This window comes from Oncorhynchus nerka, linkage group LG7 (genome assembly GCF_034236695.1).
Source record: "Oncorhynchus nerka isolate Pitt River linkage group LG7, Oner_Uvic_2.0, whole genome shotgun sequence".
Lineage (NCBI taxonomy): Eukaryota > Metazoa > Chordata > Actinopteri > Salmoniformes > Salmonidae > Oncorhynchus > Oncorhynchus nerka.
This window is the reverse complement of record NC_088402.1, coordinates 83,534,849-83,561,048: the sequence shown is the minus strand read 5'-3', so window position 1 is coordinate 83,561,048 and position 26,200 is coordinate 83,534,849. Positions and strand designations below refer to the sequence as shown.

Here is a 26,200-nt window from a genome sequence, read left to right as displayed (position 1 = left end):
GCAGATCAATTTTTTTAATTTTTTTTTAGAATTTTATTTCACCTTTATTTAACCAGGTAAGCAAGTTGAGAACAAGTTCTCATTTACAATTGCGACCTGGCCAAGATAAAGCAAAGCAGTTCGACACATACAACGACACAGAGTTACATGGAGTAAAACAAACATACAGTCAATAATACAGTAAAAAAAAAAACAAGTCTATATACAATGTGAGCAAATTAGGTGAGAAGGGAGGTAAAGGCAAAAAGGCCATGGTGGCAAAGTAAATACAATATAGCAAGTAAAACACTGGAATGGTAGTATTGCAATGGAAGAATGTGCAAAGTAGAAATAAAAATAATGGGGTGCAAAGGAGCAAAATAAATAAATAAATTAAATACAGTTAGGAAAGAGGTAGTTGTTTGGGCTAAATTATAGGTGGGCTATGTACAGGTGCAGTAATCTGTAAGATGCTCTGACAGTTGGTGTTTAAAGCTAGTGAGGGAGATAAGTGTTTCCAATTTAAGAGATTTTTGTAGTTCGTTCCAGTCATTGGCAGCAGAGAACTGGAAGGAGAGGCGGCCAAAGAAAGAATTGGTTTTGGGGGTGACTAGAGAGATATACCTGCTGGAGCGTGTGCTACAGGTGGGAGATGCTATGGTGACCAGCGAGCTGAGATAAGGGGGACTTTACCTAGCAGGGTCTTGTAGATGACATGGAGCCAGTGGGTTTGGCGACGAGTATGAAGCGAGGGCCAGCCAACGAGAGCGTACAGGTCGCAATGGTGGGTAGTATATGGGGCTTTGGTGACAAACGGATAGCACTGTGATAGACTGCATCCAATTTGTTGAGTAGGGTATTGGAGGCTATTTTGTAAATGACATCGCCAAAGTCGAGGATTGGTAGGATGGTCAATTTTACAAGGGTATGTTTGGCAGCATGAGTGAAGGATGCTTTGTTGCGAAATAGGAAGCCAATTCTAGATTTAACTTTGGATTGGAGATGTTTGATATGGGTCTGGAAGGAGAGTTTACAGTCTAACCAGACACCTAAGTATTTGTAGTTGTCCACGTATTCTAAGTCAGAGCCGTCCAGAGTAGTGATGTTGGACAGGCGGGTAGGTGCAGGTAGCGATCGGTTGAAGAGCATGCATTTAGTTTTACTTGTATTTAAGAGCAATTGGAGGCCACGGAAGGAGAGTTGTATGGCATTGAAGCTTGCCTGGAGGGTTGTTAACACAGTGTCCAAAGAAGGGCCGGAAGTATACAGAATGGTGTCGTCTGCGTAGAGGTGGATCAGAGACTCACCAGCAGCAAGAGCAACATCATTGATGTATACAGAGAAGAGAGTCGGTCCAAGAATTGAACCCTGTGGCACCCCATAGAGACTGCCAGAGGTCCGGACAGCAGACCCTCCGATTTGACACACTGAACTCTATCAGAGTAGTTGGTGAACCAGGCGAGGCAATCATTTGAGAAACCAAGGCTGTCGAGTCTGCCGATAAGGATGTGGTGGTTGACAGAGTCGAAAGCCTTGGCCAGATCAATGAATACGGCTGCACAGTAATGTTTTTATCGATGGCGGTTAAGATATCGTTTAGGACCTTGAGCGTGGCTGAGGTGCACCCATGACCAGCTCTGAAACCAGATTGCATAGCAGAGAAGGTATGGTGAGATTAAAATGGCGGTAATCTGTTTGTTGACTTGGCTTTCAAGACCTTAGAAAGGCATGGTAGGATAGATATAGGTCTGTAGCAGTTTGGGTCAAGAGTGTCCCCCTTTGAAGAGGGGGATGACCCAGCTGCTTTCCAATCTTTGGGAATCTCAGATGACAAGAAAGAGAGGTTGAACAGGCTAGTAATAGGGTGGCAACAATTTCGGCAGATAATTTTAGAAAGAAAGGGTCCAGATTGTCTAGCCCGGCTGATTTGTAGGGGTGTGCCCCCCTGTAACCGTGAGCAGATCAATGGTGTGCCCCCCTGTAACCGTGAGCAGATCAATGGTGTGCCCCCCTGTAACCGTGAGCAGATCAATGGTGTGCCCCCTGTAACCGTGGGCAGATCAATGGTGTGCCCCCTGTAACTGTGAGCAGATCAATGGTGTGGCCCCCTGTAACCGTGAGCAGATCAATGGTGTGGCCCCCTGTAACCGTGAGCAGATCAATAGTGTGCCCCCCTGTAACCGTGAGCAGATCAATGGTGTGGCCCCCTGTAACCGTGAGCAGATCAATGGTGTGGCCCCCTGTAACCGTGAGCAGATCAATGGTGTGGCCCCCTGTAACCGTGAGCAGATCAATGGTGTGCCCCCTGTAACCGTGAGCAGATCAATGGTGTGCCCCCTGTAACCGTGAGCAGATCAATGGTGTGCCCCCCTGTAACCGTGAGCAGATCAATGGTGTGCCCCCCTGTAACCGTGAGCAGATCAATGGTGTGCCCCCCTGTAACCGTGAGCAGATCAATGGTGTACATCTGTTGAATGGGCTGTGCAGTCACACAGCGAAGCACACAGAACCTCACAATACGTGTGTGTTTTTACTGTGCTTAAAGCCTGCTATTGTTCTCCCTCCACAACCGTCCTGTTTCTGTCCACTAGTCTTTGGTTCTCTTCTCTCCTTAATGGTGGCTTTCTCTTTCAGCACCAGTTCAAAGTCCTGACCCACACTCTCCCCTCTTTCAGCACCAGTTCAGAGTCCTGACCCACACTCTCCCCTCTTTCAGCACCAGTTCAGAGTCCTGACCCACCTGACCCACCAGTTCAGAGTCTGACCCACACTCTCCCCTCTTTCAGCACCAGTTCAGAGTCCTGACCCACACTCTCCCCTCTTTCAGCACCAGTTCAGAGTCCTGACCCACACTCTCCCCTCTTTCAGCACCAGTTCAGAGTCCTGACCCACACTCTCCCCTCTTTCAGCACCAGTTCAGAGTCCTGACCCACACTCTCCCCTCTTTCAGCACCAGTTCCTGTCTGAAGCGCTACAGTGGAGAGCCCAGAGTGACCCTGACCACGTCCTGTATGTGCTGCTCAACGCTAAGGTTGGATGGTCACACCTCTTGAGATGTTCCCATTGTTACTCACATTTCTTATGCTCTTATACGTTTTAACATGTGATTGTGGAGGTTGTGTTGGCTCCCCTAGCGAATGCCTCCGGCCTAGACTTTAGCTGAGTGGGCGAATACAGTCTTGTGTTGTGCAGAGGACCAGGGTTCGAACCCTGGTTGGTCACACTTGCTAGGCCTTCCTGTATATTGCACCTGTACAGGGTCTCTTACCACCTCTGTCCTCCAGGGGGCAGCAGTGTGCACAGCCACGTGTGTTCAGCTGCACAAGAGAGCAGAGAAGATAACCTCAGCCCTGATGGAGAGAGGAGGCCTCAACACTGGGGACAATGTAGTGCTGCTATACCCCCCTGGTGGGTTGAATGACCTACACACACACTTCACACGAGGCTGCTGATACTGTCCATCCTCACATATACAATCTCTGCCTTAGAATAGTCAGTTAAAATGCTATTGTTAACAGTCCTCCCCTCTTCTCTCCCTCTCTCTCGGTCCCCTTCCCCACCCTTCTTACTCCCTCCCTCCCTCTCTCTCACACCAGGCATTGATCTGATAGCTGCCTTCTATGGCTGTCTGTATGCTGGGTTGATCCCTGTAACAGTCGGCCCCCTCACCCCCAGAACCTGCTGCTACCCTGCCCACTGTCCGCATGATCATCGACGTGAGTCAACTAAAGCCACGAAGACGTTTTCACATAACCGCTTCATGAAAGATGTTATGCCTCAATATATACAAACATGTATTTGTACTATGAAAACTTCAAATTCCTGTCTGTGTGTGTTACAGGTGAGTAAAGCTGCCTGTATCCTAACCACCCAGCCCCTTATGAGGATCCTCCGGTCAGAGAGGCTGCTGCCAGCGTCAACGTCAAGACCTGGCCCACTATCATAGACACAGGTACTGTGGCAAATCCCAGAATGACTCCCAAGACACGCTATTTTCACATGATAGGGGACTACTTAGGACCAGAACCACATAGGGTAGTGTACACTATACAGGGACCAGAGCCACATAGGGTAGTGTACACTATACAGGGACCAGAACCACATAGGGTAGTGTACACTATACAGGGACCAGAACCACATAGGGTAGTGTACACTATACAGGGACCAGAGCCACATAGGGTAGTGTACACTATACAGGGACCAGAACCACATAGGGTAGTGTACACTATACAGGGACCAGAACCACATAGGGTAGTGTACACTATACAGGGACCAGAACCACATAGGGTAGTGTACACTATACAGGGACCAGAACCACATAGGGTAGTGTACACTATACAGGGACCAGAGCCACATAGGGTAGTGTACTATACAGGGACCAGAACCACATACGGTAGTGTACACTATACAGGGACCAGAGCCACATAGGGTAGTGTACACTATACAGGGACCAGAGCCACATAGGGTAGTGTACACTATACAGGGACCAGAACCACATCGGGTAGTGTACACTATACAGGGACCAGAACCACATAGGGTAGTGTACACTATACAGGGACCAGAGCCACATAGGGTAGTGTACACTATACAGGGACCAGAACCACATAGGGTAGTGTACACTATACAGGGACCAGAACCACATAGGGTGTTTACCTTCGCTGTGTGTCCTTTCTAGATGACCTCCCAGGAGGCGGCCCCCAGCTCTACAAGCCCCCACAGCAGAGATGCTGGCCTACCTGGACTTCAGTGTGTCCACCACAGGAATGCTGACCGGGGTCAAGGTAAGGGCACTATTGTAGCATGTCCATCTCAGGAGAAATGATCCCACAGCCATTCTTTTGCATATTAAAAGGCATATGTTTTTTTCTCTCTCGTCTTGTTTCTCTATCTCTCTCTCTCTGGTTTCTCTCGTCTTGTTTATCTATCTCTCTCTGGTTTCTCTCGTCTTGTTTCTCTATCTCTCTCTGGTTTCTCTCGTCTTGTTTCTCCATCTCTCTCTGGTTTCTCTCGTCTTGTTTATCTATCTCTCTCTGGTTTCTCTCGTCTTGTTTCTCTATCTCTCTCTCTCTGGTTTCTCTATCTCTCTCTCTCTGGTTTCTCTCGTCTTGTTTATCCATCTCTCTCTCTATCTCTGGTTTCTCTCGTCTTGTTTATCCATCTCTCTCTGGTTTCTCTCGTCTTGTTTATCCATCTCTCTCTTGTCTTGTTTCTCTATCTCTCTCTCTCTCTGGTTTCTCTCGTCTTGTTCTCTATCTCTCTCTCTGGTTTCTCTCGTCTTGTTTATCCATCTCTATCTCTCTCTGGTTTCTCTCGTCTTGCTCTCTATCTCTCTCTGGTTTCTCTCGTCTTGTTTCTCTCTCTCTCTCTCTCTGGTTTCTCTCGTCTTGTTTATCTATCTCTCTCTCTCTGGTTTTTCTCGTCTTGTTTCTCTATCTCTCTCTCTGGGTTTCTCTCGTCTTGTTTATCCATCTCTCTATCTCTCTGGTTTCTCTCGTCTTGTTTATCTATCTCTCTCTCTGGTTTCTCTCGTCTTGTTTTCTCTATCTCTCTCTGGTTTCTCTCGTCTTGTTTCTCTCTATCTCTCTCTGGTTTCCTCGTCTTGTTTCTCTGTCTCTCTCTCTCTGGTTTCTCTGCGTCTTGTTTATCTCTCTCTCTCTCTGGTTTCTCTCGTCTTGTTTATCTCTCTCTCTCTCTCTGTTTCTCTCTCTATCTCTCTCTCTCTCTGGTTTCTCTCTCGTCTTGTTTATCTATCTCTCTCTCTCTGGTTTCTCTGTCTTGTTTTCTATCTCTCTCTCTCTCTGGTTTCTCTCGTCTTGTTTATCTCTCTCTCTCTCTGGTTTCTCTGTCTTGTCTTCTTTCTCTCTCTCTCTCTGGTTTCTCTGGTCTTGTTTATCTATCTCTCTCTCTCTGGTTTCTCTCGTCTTGTTTATCTATCTCTCTCTCTCTGGTTTCTCTCGTCTTGTTTATCTATCTCTCTCTCTCTGGTTTCTCTCGTCTTGTTTCTCTATCTCTCTCTCTGGTTTCTCTCGTCTTGTTTCTCTCTCTCTCTCTCTCTGGTTTCTCTCGTCTTGTTTCTCTCTCTCTCTCTCTCTGGTTTCTCTCGTCTTGTTTTCTATCTCTCTCTCTCTGGTTTCTCTCGTCTTGGTCTCTCTCGTCTTGTTTCTCTCTCTCTCTCTCTCTGGTTTCTCTGTCTTGTTTATCTATCTCTCTCTCTCTGGTTTCTCTCGTCTTGTTTATCTATCTCTCTCTCTCTGGTCTCTCTCGTCTTGCTTCTCTATCTCTCTCTCTCTGGTTTCTCTGGTCTTGTTTATCTATCTCTCTCTCTCTGGTTTCTCTCGTCTTGTTTATCTATCTCTCTCTCTCTCTCTGGTTTCTCTCGTCTTGTTTATCTATCTCTCTCTCTGGTTTCTCTCGTCTTGTTTATCTATCTCTCTCTCTCTGGTTTCTCTCGTCTTGTTTATCTATCTCTCTCTCTCTGGTTTCTCTCGTCTTGTTTATCTCGGTCTCTTTCTTTATCTGGTTTCTCTCTCTCTCTGGTTTTCTCTCTCTTGTCTCTGTTTTTCTCTCGTCTCTGTCTCTTTGTGGTGTGTGTGTGTGTCAGATGTCCCACTCGGGCGGTCAGTACTCTGTGTCGCTCCATCAAGCTACAGTGTGAGCTCTACTCCTCACGCCAAATAGCCATCTGTCTGGACCCCTACTGCGGCCTGGGCTGTCAGACAGTGGTGCCTCTCCAGGTAAGAGACGCGGCTGTGCTGCCATGATTTCACATGCATTTTGTATAATCCTTGTGTCGCTCCTATGTCGCTCTATGATCTAGTGTTGTTGACACTGCGGCTGATCTCTATTGAGCAGAAAAGTGACAGCAGCTTTTACGTTGTGTAATGACTAGAGAACGTTCCAATATTGTGTGTAGTGTGTACTGGTCACCAGTCCATCCTGATCCCTCCTATGGAGTTGGAGCTGTCCTTACCTCTGTGGCTGAGCACCCTGAGCCAGTACAAGATCAGAGACACCTTCTGTTCCTACTCTGTCATGGAGCTCTGCACCAAGGGCCTGGGCACACAGACTGACTCTCTCAAGGTGAGGAACACACAGACAGCTAAAGCCGCTCGCTAGGTGTTGGTTCCAGAATCTAACATCTGTCTATCCTGTATACACACCAGAAGAGGCTGGTGGTAAGTGTAATGTCTAGGAGTTTCCACCCTGTGTGTATTATTAACCTGTGTGTCTGCAGGCGCAGGGTGTGAACCTGTCGTGTGTGAGGAGCTGTGTGGTGATAGCAGAGGAGCGTCCCCGGCTGGCACTGACCCAGTCCTTCTCCAAGCTGTTTAAAGACCTGGGCCTCTCCCCCCGTGCTGTCAGCACAGCGTTTTGGATCCAGGGTCAACCTAGCCATCTGCTTGCAGGTGGGCCCCAGCGCACACACAGGCACTCGCATACAAATGCAGGGAGCCTGCAAAAAATGTGCATGCATACGCACACACAGCTGGATCTTAACAATGATGGTGACTCATTTGGACTTTTTAGATCACAAAGTTCCCTTTCTGTTTCTCTGCCAGGGTACAGCTGGACCCGATCCTCCACCGATCTATGTAGACATGAAGTCCCTCCGCCATGACAGGTGAGGATAGCTAGTGGACATCATTAAGGTTTTACCCAGGGTTTTCCTGGTCAGGTCACATGGTCATGTATAATACTGCAGAGAATGGAGTCTGTCTGTCTGTGTTTTCCAGGGTGAGGTTGGTGGAGCGAGGAGCCCCACAGAGTCTTCCTCATGGAGTCAGGCACTGTAAGTACATGGCACTGAGATGACTAAACCTTTACCGTATGCTTCCCAGTCTAAACTGTTTGCACATATATTATGATTACATTTTGTGATGTTTTTGGGGTTTTTTGTGGGGGGTTTTTCTTGGCTGTTCGTACACACACATTTATTTTCTTGAGGCAAGTTGAAGTTTGGTATCTGAAGTAAAACATCTCAATTAGATGTACAATTGTGTGGCGAGGACCTCCCTCTTCAAAAACGTCAAAATGACAGATTCCATGATTTATCTTAGATGAATTCTGACTATTTTGAGGATGTGTTTCTGTCTATGTTGCCATGGTGACTGAAAAGGGATAAACAACAGTGATGTTGCTGCTTTTTTCGTGTTTGAAACGAAGGTCTTTAGGGAGTATGAGAGCACAGACGGTCTCTTCACCTAGCAGAGTTCTGCAGGGAGCAAACCAAACCTGTGTGTGTGGGCGCCTTTAGACTGTGTTTTGACCTCTTGCTTCTCCAATGAAACTTCCTTGTGTCCATGGGGTTGTCTACTAAACCTGATCTCCCTGTCTGCAGATTCTTCCAGGGGTGAAGGTGATCATCGTGAACCCAGAGACCAGGGGTCCGTTGGGGGACTCTCATCTAGGAGAGGTGAGTATGCAGACACCACAGAGGAACAGGTGGTGGGGGTGTATGGTCAAGTTGAAAGGGGTTTGCTGTGAGAGTATTGTAGCGAAGACTTCCGAGTTTCTTCTCCTTCTCCTACAATCATTTAACCCCATCACCTTGCTCTACTACGACCTAGTCAATATATTTCTCTTTCACTATCACTTATTTTTCTATCTTACCTCGCTGGATAATGACCATCTCTTCTGTTCTTCAGATCTGGGCTCAGAGCCCCTGGTTACTATATATACTGAGTATACTAAACATTAGGAACACCTTCCTAACACACACACACACACACACACACACACACACACACACATTTGCCCTCAGAACAGCCTCAATTTGTCACGCATGGACTCTACAAGGTGTTGAAAGCGTTCCACAGGGATGCTGGCTCATGTTGACTCAATGCTTCCCACAGTTGTGTCAAGTTGGCTGGATGTCCTTTGTGTGGTGGACCATTCTTGATTCACACAGGAAACTGTTGAGTGTGAAATATCCAGCAGCGTTGCAGTTCTTGACACAAACCAGTGTTAGTGATGTTAGTGAACTTGGGTTAATTGACCGTCACTGACATAAGAGAAAAACTGCTGATGCACAAACACATTTTGAAATTGCACCTGGTGTATTCTACTATCCTAATTCTCAACAGTAAATTGAGACCCCGGCTAAGTTCTGATTTTATTATTTTTATAAATAAATATATATACAGTTGAAGTCGAAGTTTACATACACTTAGGTTGGAGTCATTAACACTCGTTTTTCAACCATTTCTTGTTAACAAACTATATTTTTGGCAAGTCGGTTAGGACATCTACTTTGTGCATGAAACAAGTAATTTTTCCAACAATTGTTTAGACAGATTATTTCACTTAACTCAATGTATCACAATTCCAGTGGGTCAGAAGTTTACATACACTAAGTTCACTGTGCCTTTAAACAGCTTGGAAAATTCCAGAAAATGATGTCATAGGCTAATTTACATAATTTTGAGTCAATTGGAGGTGTACCTGTGGATGTATTTCAAGGCCTACCTTCAAACTCAGTGCCTCTTTGCTTGACAACATGGGAAAATCAAAAGAAATCAGCCAAGACCTGAAAAAAATGGTATACCTCCACAAGTCTGGTTCATCCTTGGGAGCAATTTCCAAACGGCTGAAGGTACCACGTTCATCTGTACAAACAATAGTACGCAAGTATATACACCATGGGACCACGCAGCCGTCATACCGCTCAGGAAGGAGATGCGTTCTGTCTCCTAGAGATGAACATACTTTGGTGCAAAAAGTGCAAATCAATCCCAGAACAACAGCAAAGGACCTTGTGAAGATGCTGGAGGAAACAGGTACAAAAGTATCTATATCCACAGTAAAACGAGTCCTATATCGATATATCCTGAAAGGCCGCTCGGCAAGGAAGAAGCCACTGCTCCAAAACCGCCATAAAAAGCCAGACTGTGGTTTGCAGCTGCACATGGGGACAAAGATTGTACTTTGGAGAAATGTCCTCTGGTATGATGAAACAAAAATAGAACTGTTTGGCCATAATGACCATCGTTATGTTTGGAGGAAAAAGGGGAGGCTTGCAAGCTGAAGAAAACCATCCCAACTGTGAAGCACGGGCGTGGCAGCATCATGTTGTGGGGGTGCTTGCTGCAGGAGGGACTGGTGCACTTCACAAAATAGACGGCATCATGAGGCTGGGAAATTATGTGGATATATTGAAGCAACATCTCAAGACATCAGTCAGGAACTTAAAGCTTGGTCACAAATGGGTATTCCAAATGGACAATGACCCCAAGCATACTTCCAAAGTTGTGGCAAAATGGCTTAAGGGCAACAAAGTCAAGGTATTGGAGTGGCCATCACAAAGCCCTGACCTAAATCCTATAGAAAATGTGTGGGCAGAACTGAAATGCGTGTGCGAGCAAGGAGGCCTACAAACCTGACTCAGTTACACCAGCTCTGTCAGGAGTAATGGGCCAAAATTCACCCAACTTATTGTGGGAAGCTTGTAGAAGGCTACCCAAAATGTTTGACCCAAGTGAAACAATTTAAAGGCAATGCTACCAAATACTAATTGAGTGTATGTAAACTTCTGACCCACTGGGAATGTGATGAAAGAAATAAAATCTGAAATAAATCATTCTCTCTACTATTATTCTGACATTTCACATTCTTAAAATAAAGTGGTGATCCTAACTGACCTAAAACAGGGAATGTTTACTAGGATTAAATGTCTGGAATTGTGAAAAACGTAATTGTTTAAATGTATTTGGCTGAAGTAACGACTTCAACTGTGTGTGTATATATATATATATATATATATATATATATATATATATATATATATAATATATATCTTTATCTATATATAATGTGTGTGTGTTTTTTGTGTGGAATTGATCAGATGGCCTTCAAAAGGAGGGCCACCTGTTTCCCATCCCTGATGTAGAGGATGATGAAGCCCTCTCACTCTCTGTTTAGATCTGGGTTCAGAGTCCCCACAGTTCCAGTGGCTACTACACCATCTATGGAGAGGAGAGCTTGCAGGCGGACCACTTCAACACGAGGCTGAGCTTCGGGGAGCCCCACACCCTGTGGGCCAGGACGGGATACCTGGGCTTTGTCAAGAGGACAGAGCTACTGGGGTCCACCGGAGGTTAGAGACCCTTCTAATGTAACCATCCTAGCATTTAGCATGTTATGGACTCTCCCAAGTCATATCTTTCTTGGGGTGTGGCCATTCTCACCCCCCACTAGTTGCTACACCAAACCAATCTGAAGACGTGTTCTTAGTTGTACAAGGCATGTTCATTCTGTTTTAAGATCATCTCACCAAATGTCATTTATGCAGGTTGAAAGGGGGTAGTTTGGTCTATGCAAAACTACAGGACTGTTTTGCTATCACAGACTGGAATATGTTCCGGGATTCTTTCCGATGGCATTGAGGAGTACACCACATCAGTCACTGGCTTCATCAATAAGTGCATCGATGACGTCGTCCCCAATGACTGTACCTACATTCCCCAACCAAAAGCCATGGATTACAGGCAAAAGTTGCACTGAGATAAAGTGTCGAGCTGCTGCTTTCAAGGAGCGAGACTCTAACCCGGAAGTTTATAAGAAATCCCGCAATGCCCTCAGACGAACCATCAAACAGGCAAAACATCAATACAGGACTAAGATCGAATCATACTACGCTCGTCGGATGTGGCAGGGCTTGCAAGCTATTACCGACTACAAAGGCAAGCACAGCCACGAGCTGCCCAGTGACGCAAACCTACCAGATAAGCTAAATAACTTCTATGCTCCCTTCCAGGCAAGTAACACTGAATACTGCATGACAGCATCAGCTGTTCCGGACGACTGTGATCACGCTTTCCGCAGCCGTTGTGAGTAAGACCTTTAAACAGGTCAACATTCACAAGGCCACAGCGCCAGACGGATTACCAGGACGTGTACTCTGAGTGACCAACTGGCAAGTGTCTTCACTGACATTTTCAACCTCTCCCTGTCTGAGTCTGTAATACCAACATGTTTCAAGCAGACCACCATAGTCCCTGTGCCCAAGAACACGTAAGATAACCTGCCTATATTACTACCGACCCGTAACACTCACATCTGTAGCCATGAAAGGCTGGTCATGGCTCACATCAACAACATCATCCCAGAAACCCTAGACCCACTCCAATTTGCAAGACCACCCCAACAGATGCACAGATGATGCAATCTCTATTGCACTCCACACTGCCTTTTCACACCGGGACTAAAGGAACATCGATGTGAGAATTGCTATTCATTGACTACAGCTCATCGTTCAACACCATAGTGCCCTCAAAGCTCATCACTAAGCTAAGAACCCTGGGACTAAACACCTCCCTCTGCAACTGGATCCTGACTTCCTGACGGGCTGCTCCCAGATGGTAAGGGTAGGTAACAACACATCCGCCACGCTGATCCTCAACACGGGGCCCCAGGTGCGTGCTCAGTCCCCTCCTGTGCTCCCTGTTCACTAATGACTGCACGGCCTGGCACGACTCCAACACCATCATTAAGTTTGCCAATGACAACAGTGGTATGCCTGATCACCGACAACAACGAGCCTATAGGGAAGAGGTCAGAGACCTGGCCATGTGGTGCCAGGACAACAACCTCTCCCTCAACGTGATCAAGACAAAGGAGATGATTGTGGACTACAGGAAAAAGAGGACCGAGCACACCCCCATTCTCATCGACAGGGCTGTAGTGGAGCAGCTTGAGAGCTTTAAGTTCCTTGGTGTCCACCTCACCAATAAACTAACATGGTCCAAGCACACCAAGACAGTTGTGAAGAGGGAACAACAAAACCTATTAATGTCCTCAGATCCTCAAAAGGTTTAACAGCTGCACCATCGAGAGCATCCTGACGGGTTGCATCACTGCCTGGTATGGCAAGTGCACGGCCTCCGACCGCAAGGGTAGAGTGTAGTGCGTACGGCCCAGTCACCGGGGCCAAGCTTCCTGCCATCCAGGACCTCTATATCAGGCTGTGTCAGAGGAAGGCACTAAACATTGTCAAAGACTCCAGCCGCCCTAGTCGTAGACTGTTCTTCTGCTACCGCAAAGCAAGCAGTACCAGAGCGCCAAGTCTAGGTCCAAGAGGCATCTAGCCCCAAGCCATAAGACTGCTGAAATTCTAATCAAATGGCTACTCAGACTATTTGCATTGCTCCCCTTCTACGCAACTGTTATTATCTATGCATAGTCATTTTAATAACTCTACCTACATGTACATACCTTGACACCGGTGACTCTGCGCATTGACTCTGTACCGGTACCCCTCGCTATTGTTATTTTACTGCTGCTCTTTAATTATTTGGTTTTTTTGGTATTTTCTTAAAACTGCGTTGTTGGCTAAGGGCTTGTAAGTAAACATTTCACTTGTAAGGTACCTGTTGTATTTGGCGCATGTGACACATACATTTTGATTTGATTGTGCCTTTTTAAAGGCCCAGTGCAGTCAAAAATGTAATTTTCTGTTTTTTGTAAATGTATTTTATTTTATTGTCACATACACCAGGTAGGTGCAGTGGATGAGGTTGAAATAATACTGTGATAATTATGATAATACCCTTTTAGTGTAAGAGCTGTTTGAAAATATTGCCTGAAATTTCAGCCTGGTTTGGTGGGATGGAGCTTTGGCCTGCCTGGTGACATCACTAGGCGGTAAATTGGTTAATAGACCAATAAGAAAGAGTTCCAAACCTGTCTGCCAATAACAGTTAGTTTTCAGTTTTCCCCTCCCACTCAGACCCCTCCCAGACAGTCCTAGCAAAATTGCTCTTTACTATGAAGCTATTTTTGTTTAACCATTTTAATTGAAAGCAATCACATGAAGGTACTTAATTGTTACCCAGAAATGATTTGATATTGAAATGATTTGATATTGAGATAAAAGCAGCACCCTGGGTGTCGAGTTTCTAAGCGGTCTGTGTTGATGACAAATGTATTTTCAGTCCTGATCCATCTGCCTGCCTTCCCTTCAGATCGTCATGACGCTCTGTTTGTGGTGGGCCAGCTGGATGAGACGTTGGAGCTCAGGGGGCTTCGCTACCACCCCATCGACATCGAGACCTCTGTGTCCCGGGCACACCGCAGCATCGCTGAGAGGTGAGATACTGTTGTCTGCTCAGAAACACACAGTTCATGCATGCTTAACTAGGTGTATTGTAACCTGATGTGACTGTTTTGTGGTCTGTACCAGAACTGTGTTTGACATTGACATATACTGTATCTAGTATAAACCCACATGTTTGGTTTCCTTGGTGTTGAGAAAGAACGGGAAGGGTACACAGCACTGTGCTCTACCCCACTGAACCAGTTGAATGTTGAACTTGATGAGTGACTGACTGGTGCTGGTCATTCTCTATATCTGCTGTGTACCCCTGAATGTTAACTTGATGGGTGGCTGTCTCTCTCCTCAGTGCTGTGTTCACGTGGACCAACCTCCTGGTAGTAGTGGCAGAGCTGGCCGGGTCGGAGCAGGAGGCCCTGGACTTGGTGCCTCTGGTGACCAACGTGGTTCTGGAGGAGCACCACCTGATTGTGGGTGTGGTGGTTGTTGTTGACCCGGGGGTCATCCCCATCAACTCACGGGGAGAGAAGCAGAGGATGCACCTCCGGGACTCGTTCCTGGCCGACCAGCTGGACCCCATCTACGTGGCCTATAACATGTGAGGAGGGCCCAGGCCCCATTCACACTGGGGTGGAGGCTGGCTATGGGGGTCCACTGGAGTGGAGGCTGGCTATGGGGGTCCACTGGAGTGGAGGCTGGCTATGAGGGTCCACTGGGGAGGAGGCTGGCTATGGGGGTCCACTGGAGTGGAGGCTGGCTATGGGGGTCCACTGGAGTGGAGGCTGGCTATGAGGGTCCACTGGGGTAGAGGCTAAAGTATAGAGGCTCTGAGAGGGAGGCGCTAGACACAGAGAGGGGGCTGGGGGGTGGACTGCTTCTCCCAAGAATGGACCTCACACACTCACTCATCTGGCAGTGGGACAGATTGACAGGGCAGGAGTAGCATTGGTGGATGGGCTTGGACTTGGTTTAGCCATCCTGTTACAGTAATTCCTGCCCCAGCGTTCTTTTTCTCTCGGCCAGAGTCTCCTCTCTATGAAACAGAGACTGTTTATTAAGGCTGTGGGTGGGAGTGAAGTTGGAGCATGTCTGTCTGCATGGGGTTTTGCTGCTTTTACTGGTGCTTTTCCAACCACTCCCTGCCTCCCACTGACAAGAGTAGGAAGATGATTGGTTTCTCCTCTTTGATTTGACACTTGGGTCCACCTATCAAGTAGATGTTTGCCAATACCCTCATCCACTGTCTCTCCCCGACTGCTCCTAACCATGATTTTATCCCCAGACATTATTATTGTGAATCTTGTTTTCTAGAAGAAAATACAGAGGTGTGTTTCTCATCTCGATCCATTCCCTGGTTCAGCCTGTACCCTGCTCTCTCCTCTCTCCTGAGTGGTCCACAGTCCGTCATGTTGGTCAGGATAGGACTGTGGAGTCAACGTGACGAGCTGGAAGCTTCCCCATGCACTTTAACCTTTCCTTGTCCTTCCATAATCTCTCCTAGCCTAGTCCCAGATCTGTTTATGCAGATCAACTCCTCATCAGACAATGACCAAAGGAGTTGGAAAGACCTGGGGCCATGCATATTGTACGTCCCAAATGGCAACCTATTCCCTATATAGTGTACTACCCTATGGGCCTTGGTCAAAAGTAGTCCACTAAATAGGGAATAGGGTGCCATTTGAGACGCAGTCTATATGTCCCCTGGATTGTCGATGGGAGACTCTGACCTCTACTCACTTCTATTTTTCATCAAGAAATGCAGAAGAACTAAACAATATCACAAACAATACAATAGCAGCAGTAAGTACAGCCCACTGAGTCAGACAAACGCCTGCACCTCAGTAGGTGCTATAGTAGCTATACTTACTGCAGAGCTGGAATTGACCGGTCATCTTACGTGTCTGTCCCATAGACCTCGTTTTCTTTTTTTTACACTTTACTGCTGTGTTAAACTCTTTTAGACGTGCTAGAAGAATTCACTTTTAAAACACACTTGTCATTGGTATGGAATGAAACAGATGTGCAACATAAACATACCAGCAGAAAACTCGCACAACAAAACAGACCGTGTTTATTTTTGGGGGACAATATTTTAAGGTCTTGATGTATGAGCAGGAATCGTTCCATGAGAGTTCTCTCATCGATCACGTAGATAAAATGGACTTCTGTTTTAACTGCTGTTTTATGAGGTCAGGGTTATATGTATGTCTGTACATACGACTAAACTGCTGTACATATTTATCTTTACACATATTTATCGTCATTATTTAAATATCTAGCAAGCACAAAATACTGGTAATATGGAACAATAAACTTCTGATTAACTTGCTGGCTGACCTGATATCATGAAGGCTCCTCTGCTGAATCACTATCTTAGCTTGAATAAGTATCAGTCAGTCAGCTGCTGGCCTCTGTCACAGGCTTTCAGATGGCAAAGCCTTGGGGTCCGTGGCTAGTCAATTGCTAGGCTTGTTTGTTGATTCTGGAGTGCCAATTGAGTCACCAAGGTGCATCTATATCTCTGACTAACTTCACATGAGGCTACATCTGGGATGTCGGAAGACTGCTGTGCCTTTAAATGTGGAAGACACATTTCAGTTGAATGCATTCAGTTGTACAACTGACTAGGTATCCCCTTTCCCTTTGTTTTGTGCCATCATGAAACGTGACATCTTCATAAATCAAGGACTTGGTGAATTACCAAACTCAGTTGACAGTGGGTATAAGATGAGGACAAATTCTTGCCTTATAAAACCTGTGGAACTTGTAATACTTTTACTGTTATTATTTGTCAAAGGTTTTCATTTCATTATGCTGATTGTATTATGACTAGAAAAGGGATTGTGAAGGGTAAGATGTTGACCGTATAGGGTATATTTTAGAGGTCAAAAACTGTATAACTGGTGTTACTGTGTACATTGAAATTATGAACTTATTATTTGTTCATAAAACTTGACTGATCTTTCATACTTGACAGCAAATTTCTGCATCACAGACTTAAACGTAGGCTAAGTAACACATTTCAAAATTAAAGGAAGCATATCATATGGTTTGGCAGGTGGTAACAATTTGCACTTTTCCATATCATTATTACTGGTGTGTGTGATCGTATGGTTTAAATGGTGACATCGTTTGCCTTTCCTTGTGGAAAAAAAGTTTAATTTCAATTTTTAATTAAATGAACATCAAAATATTGAACAATATTTTTGTTCGAAAAATGCCAGTTTCTTTTTTGTTGATTGGCTTATTTTATGTCATTCACTGTAATGTCATTTTTAGGGATTGACTCTAGCAGGACATCCCAAGGATCCAGCCTAGCATCAAACTATTTTTATTCCATCCATCCAAATGAGAAATTCATTATTTAAATGATTGTAATGTTTTTCATGCAAGATTTCAACTACCCTACACAACGCTGTGGCAAAACAAAAGCCTTGTTTGATTTAGGAAGTTAAAACTACTTGAATGACAAACATTGTAACTTAAGTCCATCTTTAGAGTAAAGTTACATTTAATGATTCATAAAAAATGTTTTTGGGACTATTCTGTGGTATTTGGCTTTCTTGCCAAGCTGCTACTGTATCATTCCACCTTTGCATGTTTAAATCATCATCTTATCTTATAGTGGTGTGACCATAGAACTAGAAGGAATTTACCACTCAATCTTCATGGTGTGAGCGGTTCCAAGCCCGTTCTACTCAATCTAATTCTATGGGTGTGACAACATGTTGTCCTGCCATACATTCATTAGACACATTGGTGCTATCCAAAACTGGAAATAAGGGGAAAGTTTTTCAAGATTCTATCCATGGAAAAACCTAGCTTGAGTTCCAGCCTGTTTGTACTATTGTGCTAGCTCCAATTGGCAAAAGCACAAACCGGTATAGGACCAGGCTAGGACAAATGATCAGGATTGCCAATATTTCCATATATTTTGTAATAAACACTGTGCCAATTGCAGTAAAACTGAAAACAATAAAGGATGTTAAGCTTTTAGTGTATTGTAAGCACAATGTACTGTACTTGTGTAGTGATAAAACAATCTATTTCGGATGATTAATGTTATTTGTAAACATCAAGGGCCCAAAATATATATACCTCAAGGCTGCTCACTATGCATAAATGCTGTACAAGATCTTCTCAATATTGTCAGTGATGCAATGAGTTCCAACTCAGAGGCAAACGTGTCCTATTTGACCAACGTTCTGTCATGTTGTCAATGGGGATCATTTGTTTTCTATTTGGTTTAGCAAAATGAAACAATAAAAATCTGCTTTTGTCAGCATGTCTCTGCTCTGTGATCTGTAAAGCCACTAGTCTCTTTTCACAGCCGCTGGTTTCCCCTACAGCCTCTCCCACTTGATGTCTGATTGGTGTTACGACCTGACAGTCACTTCATTTTGAACATCAACAGCCCACCCATTTCTGTCATTTGTGCTTGGGCTGCTCAGTCGCTAATTCCTAAAAGTGTTGAAAAGAGATGCTGTGGCGGAGACTAATGAAAAGAGATGGATGAAAATATTGTGCGTTACCACATTATTACAGAGGAAAATGGAATCTTTCTCAGCTGAATGTCCTAGTGTTTTCTAGATCTCTTGGCTTAACTTCAGCTTTTCACAACATTTGCAGGCAAGTTACATTTTGGAATGAGTATATGTGGAGGGTGAAGTCTACTTAATTTGTCATCTGAGATATCAAATACAAGGCAACCCAATGTTCTACAATCTGCATCAACAAAAAAGTAATTACGTACAGTAGCATCTACCTTGGTGTTGCATGGCAAACTTTTGACTGTCTCTACTATTCACCCCACCCCTCCAAGCCTGGTGTCTATGGTGCTGCTCCCTGCCCCTGTGGGGGGGTGTCAGCTTCATTTGTGTTGTCTGAGCGCTCAAAATCCTTTCCTCCATACTTTTTATTTATAGTATCATATGTTTAGTTAAAAATATTTAGACTGCTCTCAAATTAAATTAATAAATAAAATGTCACAAATGTAACTGGTGTGGAAACTGTCAAATCACCACCTTAGCTAAGCTGGAAAGCAAAAAGCACATGGCCAAAGAACGACTGTGAATTGGTGCAGGGATGGGGGGGGCGCTGTCCCCAACTTCTCTTTGAATCCAGTAGAAATGCTTGCTCACTTTGAGGTAAATGTTGGGCCGCCGAGGCACACCACAGTCTTGGGTATACACCCGCACCCCATAGATGTAGTAGCGGTTGTTTGCAGGCATGAAGCAGCTCACAGGGCCCCCAAGATTCATCTGAGGAAAAACAAGCGATAAGCAAACATTTAAACTTAACATAACTACTTTGTGACTTTGGGATTCGTGTTCTTTCGGGAGGTGATTTTCTTAGAAGAATATTAATTATCATAACATGGATTTGTACAATCTAAATGAACAAAAATATAAATGCAACAATTTCAAAGATTTTACTGAGTTACAGTTCATATTACAAAATCAATCAATTGAAATAAATGAGGACCTAATCTATAGATTTCACATGACTGTGAATACTGATATGCATCTGTTGGTCACAGATACTGTACCTTTAAAAATAAGGTAGGGGTGTGGATCAGAAATCCAGTCAGTATCTGGTGTGACCACCATTTGCCTCAGGCAGCGTGACATCCCCTTTGCATAGAGTTGATCAGGCTGTTGATTGTGGCCTGTGGAATGCTGTCCTCCTGCTCTTCAATGGTTCTGCAAAGTTGCTGAATATTGGCAGGAACTGGAACACACTGTTGTAGACATCGATCCAGAGCAACCCAAACATGCTCAATGGGTGACATGTCCGGTGATTATGCAGGCTATGGAAGAACTGTGACATTTTCAGCTTCCGGGAATTGTGTACAGATCCTTGTTGCATGGGGCTGTGCATTATCATGCTGAAAACATGAGGTTATGGCGGTGGATGAATGGCACGACAATGGGCCTCATGATCTCGTCACGGTATCTCTGTGCATTCAATATGCCATCAATAAAATGCAATTTTGTTTGTTGTCCATAGCTTATGCCTGCCCATACCAGAACACAACTGCCCCCATGGGGCACTTTGTTCACAACGTTGACATGTTTAAATTTTTTAAAACGATGGAGGCGGCTTATGGTAGAGAAATAAAAATGCAATTATCTGGCAACAGCTCTGGTGGACATTCCTGCCATCAGCATGCCAATAGCACAGTCTCTCAACTTGAGACATCTGTAGCATTGCATTGTGTGACAAAAACTGGACATTTTAGAGTTGTCTTTTGTCCCCAGCACAATGTGCACCTATATAATGATCATGTTGTGTTATCAGCTTCTTGATATACCACACCTGTCAGGTGGATCGATTTATCTTGGCTAAAGAAATGCTCACTAACAGGGATGTAAACAAATGTGTGCACAACATTTGATATCTTTTTGTGCATATGGGACATTTCTGAGATGTTTCAAGAGCTGAAATAAAAGAACACTTTTTATATTTTTGCCTAACTAACATGTTATCTAAAATGTCAGAGATTAAACCAAATGTAGGACATGTTTGTGTCCCAAATGGCACCCCAGGGCTCTGGTCAAAAGGGGTGCCATTGGGGACACATCTCTTGTCTGAATGTAACAGGTTGTATCGGCCTCTGTTTACCTCACAACCATCAGGACCACCCATGCCACTGGGATGAGACATACAAAACATGTCCCTAGCCACTTTGTAGTTCCACCAGGTAGGCATGTTACACCTGGGATTGCCAATTTTCTTCACTTCTGCTTCTTGTAAAATGCTGGTGTTTGCTGTCGAAGAGCAAATAGGTTAACCGTAATTTGTGTTAAAGGCTTATACATTATATTTTTGTTTTTAATACACTGAGTATACAAAACATTCAGGACACCTGCTCTTCCCATGACCATCATTTCTGACCATTTCAAGCCCTCTACAGTAGGCTATATGGCCAGCTCTACTTTGACGATGTAAACCATGTTATTTTGTTGTAAGACTTACCATTGGGCCCTGCATAGCCTGTGATGTGGCAGATACCATACTGATGTTCTTCAACATTGGAATTATCTGGGATGCAAATTTCATCCACAAAGGTGTTGAATACAAGGGGGCGTTTCAACTTCAGAAGTGCGATGTTGTATCGCAGTGTGATAGGATTAAAAAGTTTGTGCGGGACTATCCTCTCAATTTGTAATTCCTGTGTGTTCGCGTCATTGTGGTTTGTATCCGTGGTCCCAGCTTTGACTATCAGGTTGCTTGAAAGGCTGAAACAAAAAGGGCAAAGAAAAGTTTTGGAAAAAGACAACTGCTAAAGTAGCTAAACGGTAGACTTAATATATGCTGTGGTATATACCGATGCTGTGGTGCATGAACACATACGGCAGCTGTCAGTATCCAGTCCTGGCTGATGATGGCTCCTCCACAGTGATGCTGAAAAGGATCTGCTGCGGTCGGACGGTGCATGATGGAGACTTGCCACGGCCAAATACTAGGGTCAATTGGAGTGCCACCAATGAACCGACCACCACCATAATCATCATAGTCAAATGGCATCATCGTTGATGGTCTCTCTGGTCTCTTTCCACAATTCACTAAATACGAAGACAAGAACCACAATCCTGAGTTTGTGCTTCAGCCTAATGGCCAGCCACACCATTTGAAGACATGAATACCTGGTACATAAAGCTGATGGTGCTGGGGAAATGTTACCACAGTGTGCGCTATCGTGCATAAATGTATTTTGTCCCCCTACACCAAACACGATCACGACACGCAGGTTAAAATAGCAAAACAAACTCTGAACCAATGACATTAATTTGGGGACAGGTCGAAAAGCATTAAACATGTATGGAAATTTAGCTAGTTAGCTTGCTATTGCTAGCTAATTTGTCCTGGGATATAAACATTGAGTTGTTATTTTACCTGAACTGCACAAGGTCCTCTACTCCAACAAATTAATCCACACACACAAAACGGTTAACCAAATCTTTTCTAGTCATCTCTCCTTCCAGGCTTTTTCATCTTTGAATTTATATGGTGATCGCATCAAAACTGTCATAGTATTACCACGACTACGGGCAAAACAGTTGGTCTTTCAATCACCCACGTGGGTATAACCAATGAGGAGATGGCACGTGGGTACCTGCTTCTATAAACCAATGAGGGGATGGGAGAGGCAGGACTTTCAGCCCGATCTGCGTCAGAAATAGAAAGGAGTTATATTTTAGCCCTTGGCATCGCAGACGCTCGTTGGCGCACGCGAGCAGTGTAGGTGCAATAATTGAATAACATGGATTTCTACATTTATTTTGCGACGCTCGCGCACACGACGTTTCCGGTCTGGTCAGCATGTAACTTAACTGACAATCCATGATCAAGTTATTTCTTGATTAAAAACATAAATACCAGCAATGGAGCAGAATTAGGATTAGGCTAGCTATGACCGATAGCTACGTCAGTTTATCTGAGTCCCTTATAGATTTAGAAAAATTTCCAACATTTCCTATGTGTTGCATCATTGGTCTAAAACCATGATCATCATGAAGAGAAAGACATTCATCATCAGCATTAACAAGACTGAAGGGCACCCTGTCATCTACGTGATTTCAGTCATTAATATGTGCATCGTGGTCCGAGATCATCGTCTAGCCCCTCAAGCTGAAGGCCAACTAGAGGCATATCATCAGCATATTTTGAATAGGCTAAAACATTGTATTGAATCATGATTTAGTTTGTATAGGCATTAAATAATACAGGTGTATAAGAGTGAATGCAGTTGAAGTCGGAAGTTTACATACACCTTAGCCAAATACATTTAAACTCAGTTTTTCACAATTCCTGACATTTAATCCTAGTAAAAACTACCTGTCTTAGGTCAGTTAGGATCATCACCTTATTTTAAGAATGTGAAATGTCAGAATAATAGTAGAGAGAGTGATTTATTTCAGCTTTTATTTCTTTCATCACATTCCCAGTGGGTCAGAAGTTTACATACACTCAATTAGTATCTGGTAGCATTGCCTTTAAATTGTTTCACTTGGGTCAAACATTTCGGGTCGCCTTCCACAATAAGCATCCCACAATAAATTGGGTGAATTTTGGCCCATTCCTCCTGACAGAGCTGGTGTAACTGAGTCAGGTTTGTAGGCCTCCTTGCTCGCACACACTTTTTCAGTTCTGCCCACTAATTTTCTATGGGATGGAGGTAAGGGCTTTGTCATGGCCACTCCAATACCTTGAATTTCTTGTCCTTAAGCCATTTTGCCACAACTTTGGAAGTATGCTTGGGATCTTTGTCCATTTGGAAGACCGCAAATGACCAAGCTTTAACTTCCTGACTGATGTCTTGAGATGTTGCTTCAATATATACATATTATTTTCCTGCATCATGATGCCGTCTATTTTGTGAAGTGCACCAGTCCCTCCTGCAGCAAAGCACCCTCACAACATGATGCTGCCACCCCCATGCTTCAAGGTTGAGATGGTGTTTTTCGGCTTGCAAGTGTCCCCCTTTTTCCTCCAAACATAACGATGGTCATTATGGCCAAACAGTTATATTTTTGTTTCATCAGACCAGAGGACATTTCTCCAAAAAGTACGATCTTTGTCCCCATGTGCAGTTGCAAACCATAGTCTGGCGTTTTTATGGCCGTTTTGGAGCAGTGGCTTCTTCCTTGCTGAGCGGCCTTTCAGGTTATGTCGATATAGGACTAGTTTTACTGTGGATATAGATACTTTTGTACCTGTTTCCTCCAGCATCTTCACAAGGTCCGTTGTTCTGCACTTTTCACACAAAAGTACGTTCTAGAGGTCGGCCGATTAATTAGGGCCGATTTCAGGTTTTCATAACAATCGTAAATCTGTATTTTTTTTTACACCTTTATTTAATCTTTATTTAACTTGGCAAGTCAGTTAAGAACACATTCTTATTTTCAATGACGGCCTAGAAACGGTGGGTTAACTGCCTCGTTCAGGGGCAGAACGACAGATTTTCACCTTGTCAGCTCGGGGGATCCAATCTTGCAACCTTACAGTTAACTAGTCCAACGCAATAACGACCTGTCTCTCTCTCGTTGCACTCCACAAGGAGACTGCCTGTTACGCAAATGCAGTAAGCCAAGGTAAGTTGCTAGCTAGCATTAAACTTATCTTGTAAAAAACAATCAATCATAATCACTAGTTAAGTACACATGGTTGATGATATTACTAGATATTATCTAGCGTGTCCTGCGTTGCATATAATCTGACTGAGCATACAAGCATACAAGTATCTAAGTATCTGACTGAGCGGTGCTAGGCAGACGCAGGCGCGTAAACATTCATTCAAACAGCACTCTCGTGCGTTTTGCCAGCAGCTCTTCGTTGTGCGTCAAGCATTTCGCTGTTTATGACTTCAAGCCTATCAACTCCCGAGATGAGGCTGGTGTAACCGAAGTGAAATGTCTGGCTAGTTAGCGCACGCTTATAGCGTTTCAAACTTCACTCGCTCTGAGCCTTGGGGTGGTTGTTTCCCTTGCTCTGCATGGGTAACCCTGCTTCAATGTGGTGGCTGTTGTCATTGTGTTGCTGGTTTGAGCTCAGGGAGGAACGAGGAGAGGGACGGAAGCTATACTGTTACACTGGCAATACTAAAGTGACTATAAGAACATCCAATAGTCCTATAATTCCTACAACCTAAAACATCTTCTTCTTTTTTTTTTTTTTTTTGCCCTTTTTCTCCCCAATTTCGTGGTATCCAATTATTAGTAGCTACTATCTTGTATCATAGCTACAACTCCCGTACTGGCTAGGGAGAGACGAAGGTTGCTTTTATATGTTCTCATGTTCTGAGAAAGGAACTGAAACGTTTTACTTTCTTCTCCAACACTTTGTTTTTGCATTATTTAAACCAAATTGAACATGTTTCATTATTTACTTGAGGCTAAATAGATTTTATTGATGTATTATATTAAGTTAAAATAAGTGTTCATTCAGTATTGTTGTAATTGTCATTATTACAAATGCATTAAATATCTCTATATATTTAATTAATTAATCGGTATCGGTATATTTAATTAATTAATTAATTAAATATAATTAATCGGTATCGGCTTTTTTTGGTCCTCCAATAATCAGCATCGGCATCATCGGCATTGAAAAATCATAATCGGTCGACCTCTAGTACGTTCATCTCTAGGAGACAGAATGCGTCTCCTTCCTGAGCGGTATGATAGCTGCGTGGTCCCATGGTGTTTATACTTGCGTACTATTGTTTGTACAGATGAACGTGGTACCTTTAGGTGTTTGGAAATTGCTCCCAAGGATGAACCAGACTTGTGGAGGTCTACATTTTTTTCTGAGGTCTTGGCTGATTTCTTTTGATTTTCCCATGTTAAGCAAAGAGGCACTGGGTTTGAAGGTAGGCCTTGAAATACATCCACAGGTACACCTCCAATTGACTCAAATTATGTCCATTAGCCTTTCAGAAGCTTCTAAAGCCATGACATCATTTTCTAGAATTTTCCAAGCTGTTTAAAGGCACAGTCAACTAAGTGTATATAAACTTCTGACCCACTGGAATTGTGATACAGTGAATTATAAGTGAAATAATCTGTAAACAATTGTTGGAAAAATTATTTGTGTCATGCACAAAGTAGATGTCCTAACCGACTTGCCAAAACTATAGTTTGTTGAAAAACGAGTTTTAATGACTCCAACATAAGTGTATGTAAACTTCCGACTTCAACTGTATATAATACACCGAGTATAATACAGGTAAATCAACCAAGGAATGTTTGTTTACTAAACGCTGTGCTAGCAACTCACGGTCTGTTGTAACATGTTCCTCCAAAGTGGCCAAATACAAGATAACACAAACTCCTGCGATGGCTATCAAAATGAACAATTTGGCACAGGAGTTCATCTTAGCAAAGTACGTTAGCCAGATGTTGCTAGCTATACGGCTCGACCAGGCGTTCGCTAACTAGCTAGCTAGCTACATTGACAAACGGGTACGAGAAGCCTTTATTCAAACGGTCAAAAACTGTTACATTTGATGACGCACTCCCAACATTGATCGTTGAGTGCGCGCCACACAACAGAGCACCATGATTGGTGAACTCAACTCGTCATTCACAATGGGCGCGTTCATAAATTCACTCCGATTTCAGAGCACTCTCGTCTTAGTGGGGCAAAGCGCAGAATAATTGATTAATTTAC

General features: G+C 44.0%; 1 protein-coding gene and 1 pseudogene across 1 annotated transcript; one reads left to right on the top strand and one right to left on the bottom strand.

The window, feature by feature from the left end:
* LOC115123436 (disco-interacting protein 2 homolog B-A-like) overlaps nucleotides 1–15,132 on the top strand; it is a 151,194-nt pseudogene extending 136,062 nt beyond the window's left edge.
* Nucleotides 15,133–17,419: 2,287 nt separating this feature from the next.
* LOC135572585 (elastase-1-like) lies at nucleotides 17,420–25,996 on the bottom strand. Its single transcript, XM_065020886.1, has 5 exons — nucleotides 25,808–25,996; nucleotides 21,357–21,594; nucleotides 21,005–21,267; nucleotides 20,651–20,796; nucleotides 17,420–19,287 (listed from the first exon to the last, which is right to left on the bottom strand). The coding sequence occupies exons 1-5, from the start codon at nucleotides 25,902–25,904 to the stop codon at nucleotides 19,039–19,041; spliced, it is 993 nt and encodes a 330-aa protein (XP_064876958.1). The 5' UTR covers nucleotides 25,905–25,996; the 3' UTR covers nucleotides 17,420–19,038.
* Nucleotides 25,997–26,200: the final 204 nt, after the last annotated feature.

Excerpts from the sequence above, each read along its gene's own strand:
- LOC135572585 (XM_065020886.1), bottom strand. The coding sequence starts at position 25,904 with ATGAACTCCTGTGCCAAATTGTTCATTTTGATAGCCATCGCAGGAGTT. Across the intron at positions 21,595-25,807 it reads GGAACATGTTACAACAGACC|TGAATTGTGGAAAGAGACCA; the intron begins GTGAGTTGCTAG and ends CTTCGTATTTAG. Across the intron at positions 19,288-20,650 it reads GTGGTCCTGATGGTTGTGAG|ATGAATCTTGGGGGCCCTGT; the intron begins GTAAACAGAGGC and ends GTTTTTCCTCAG.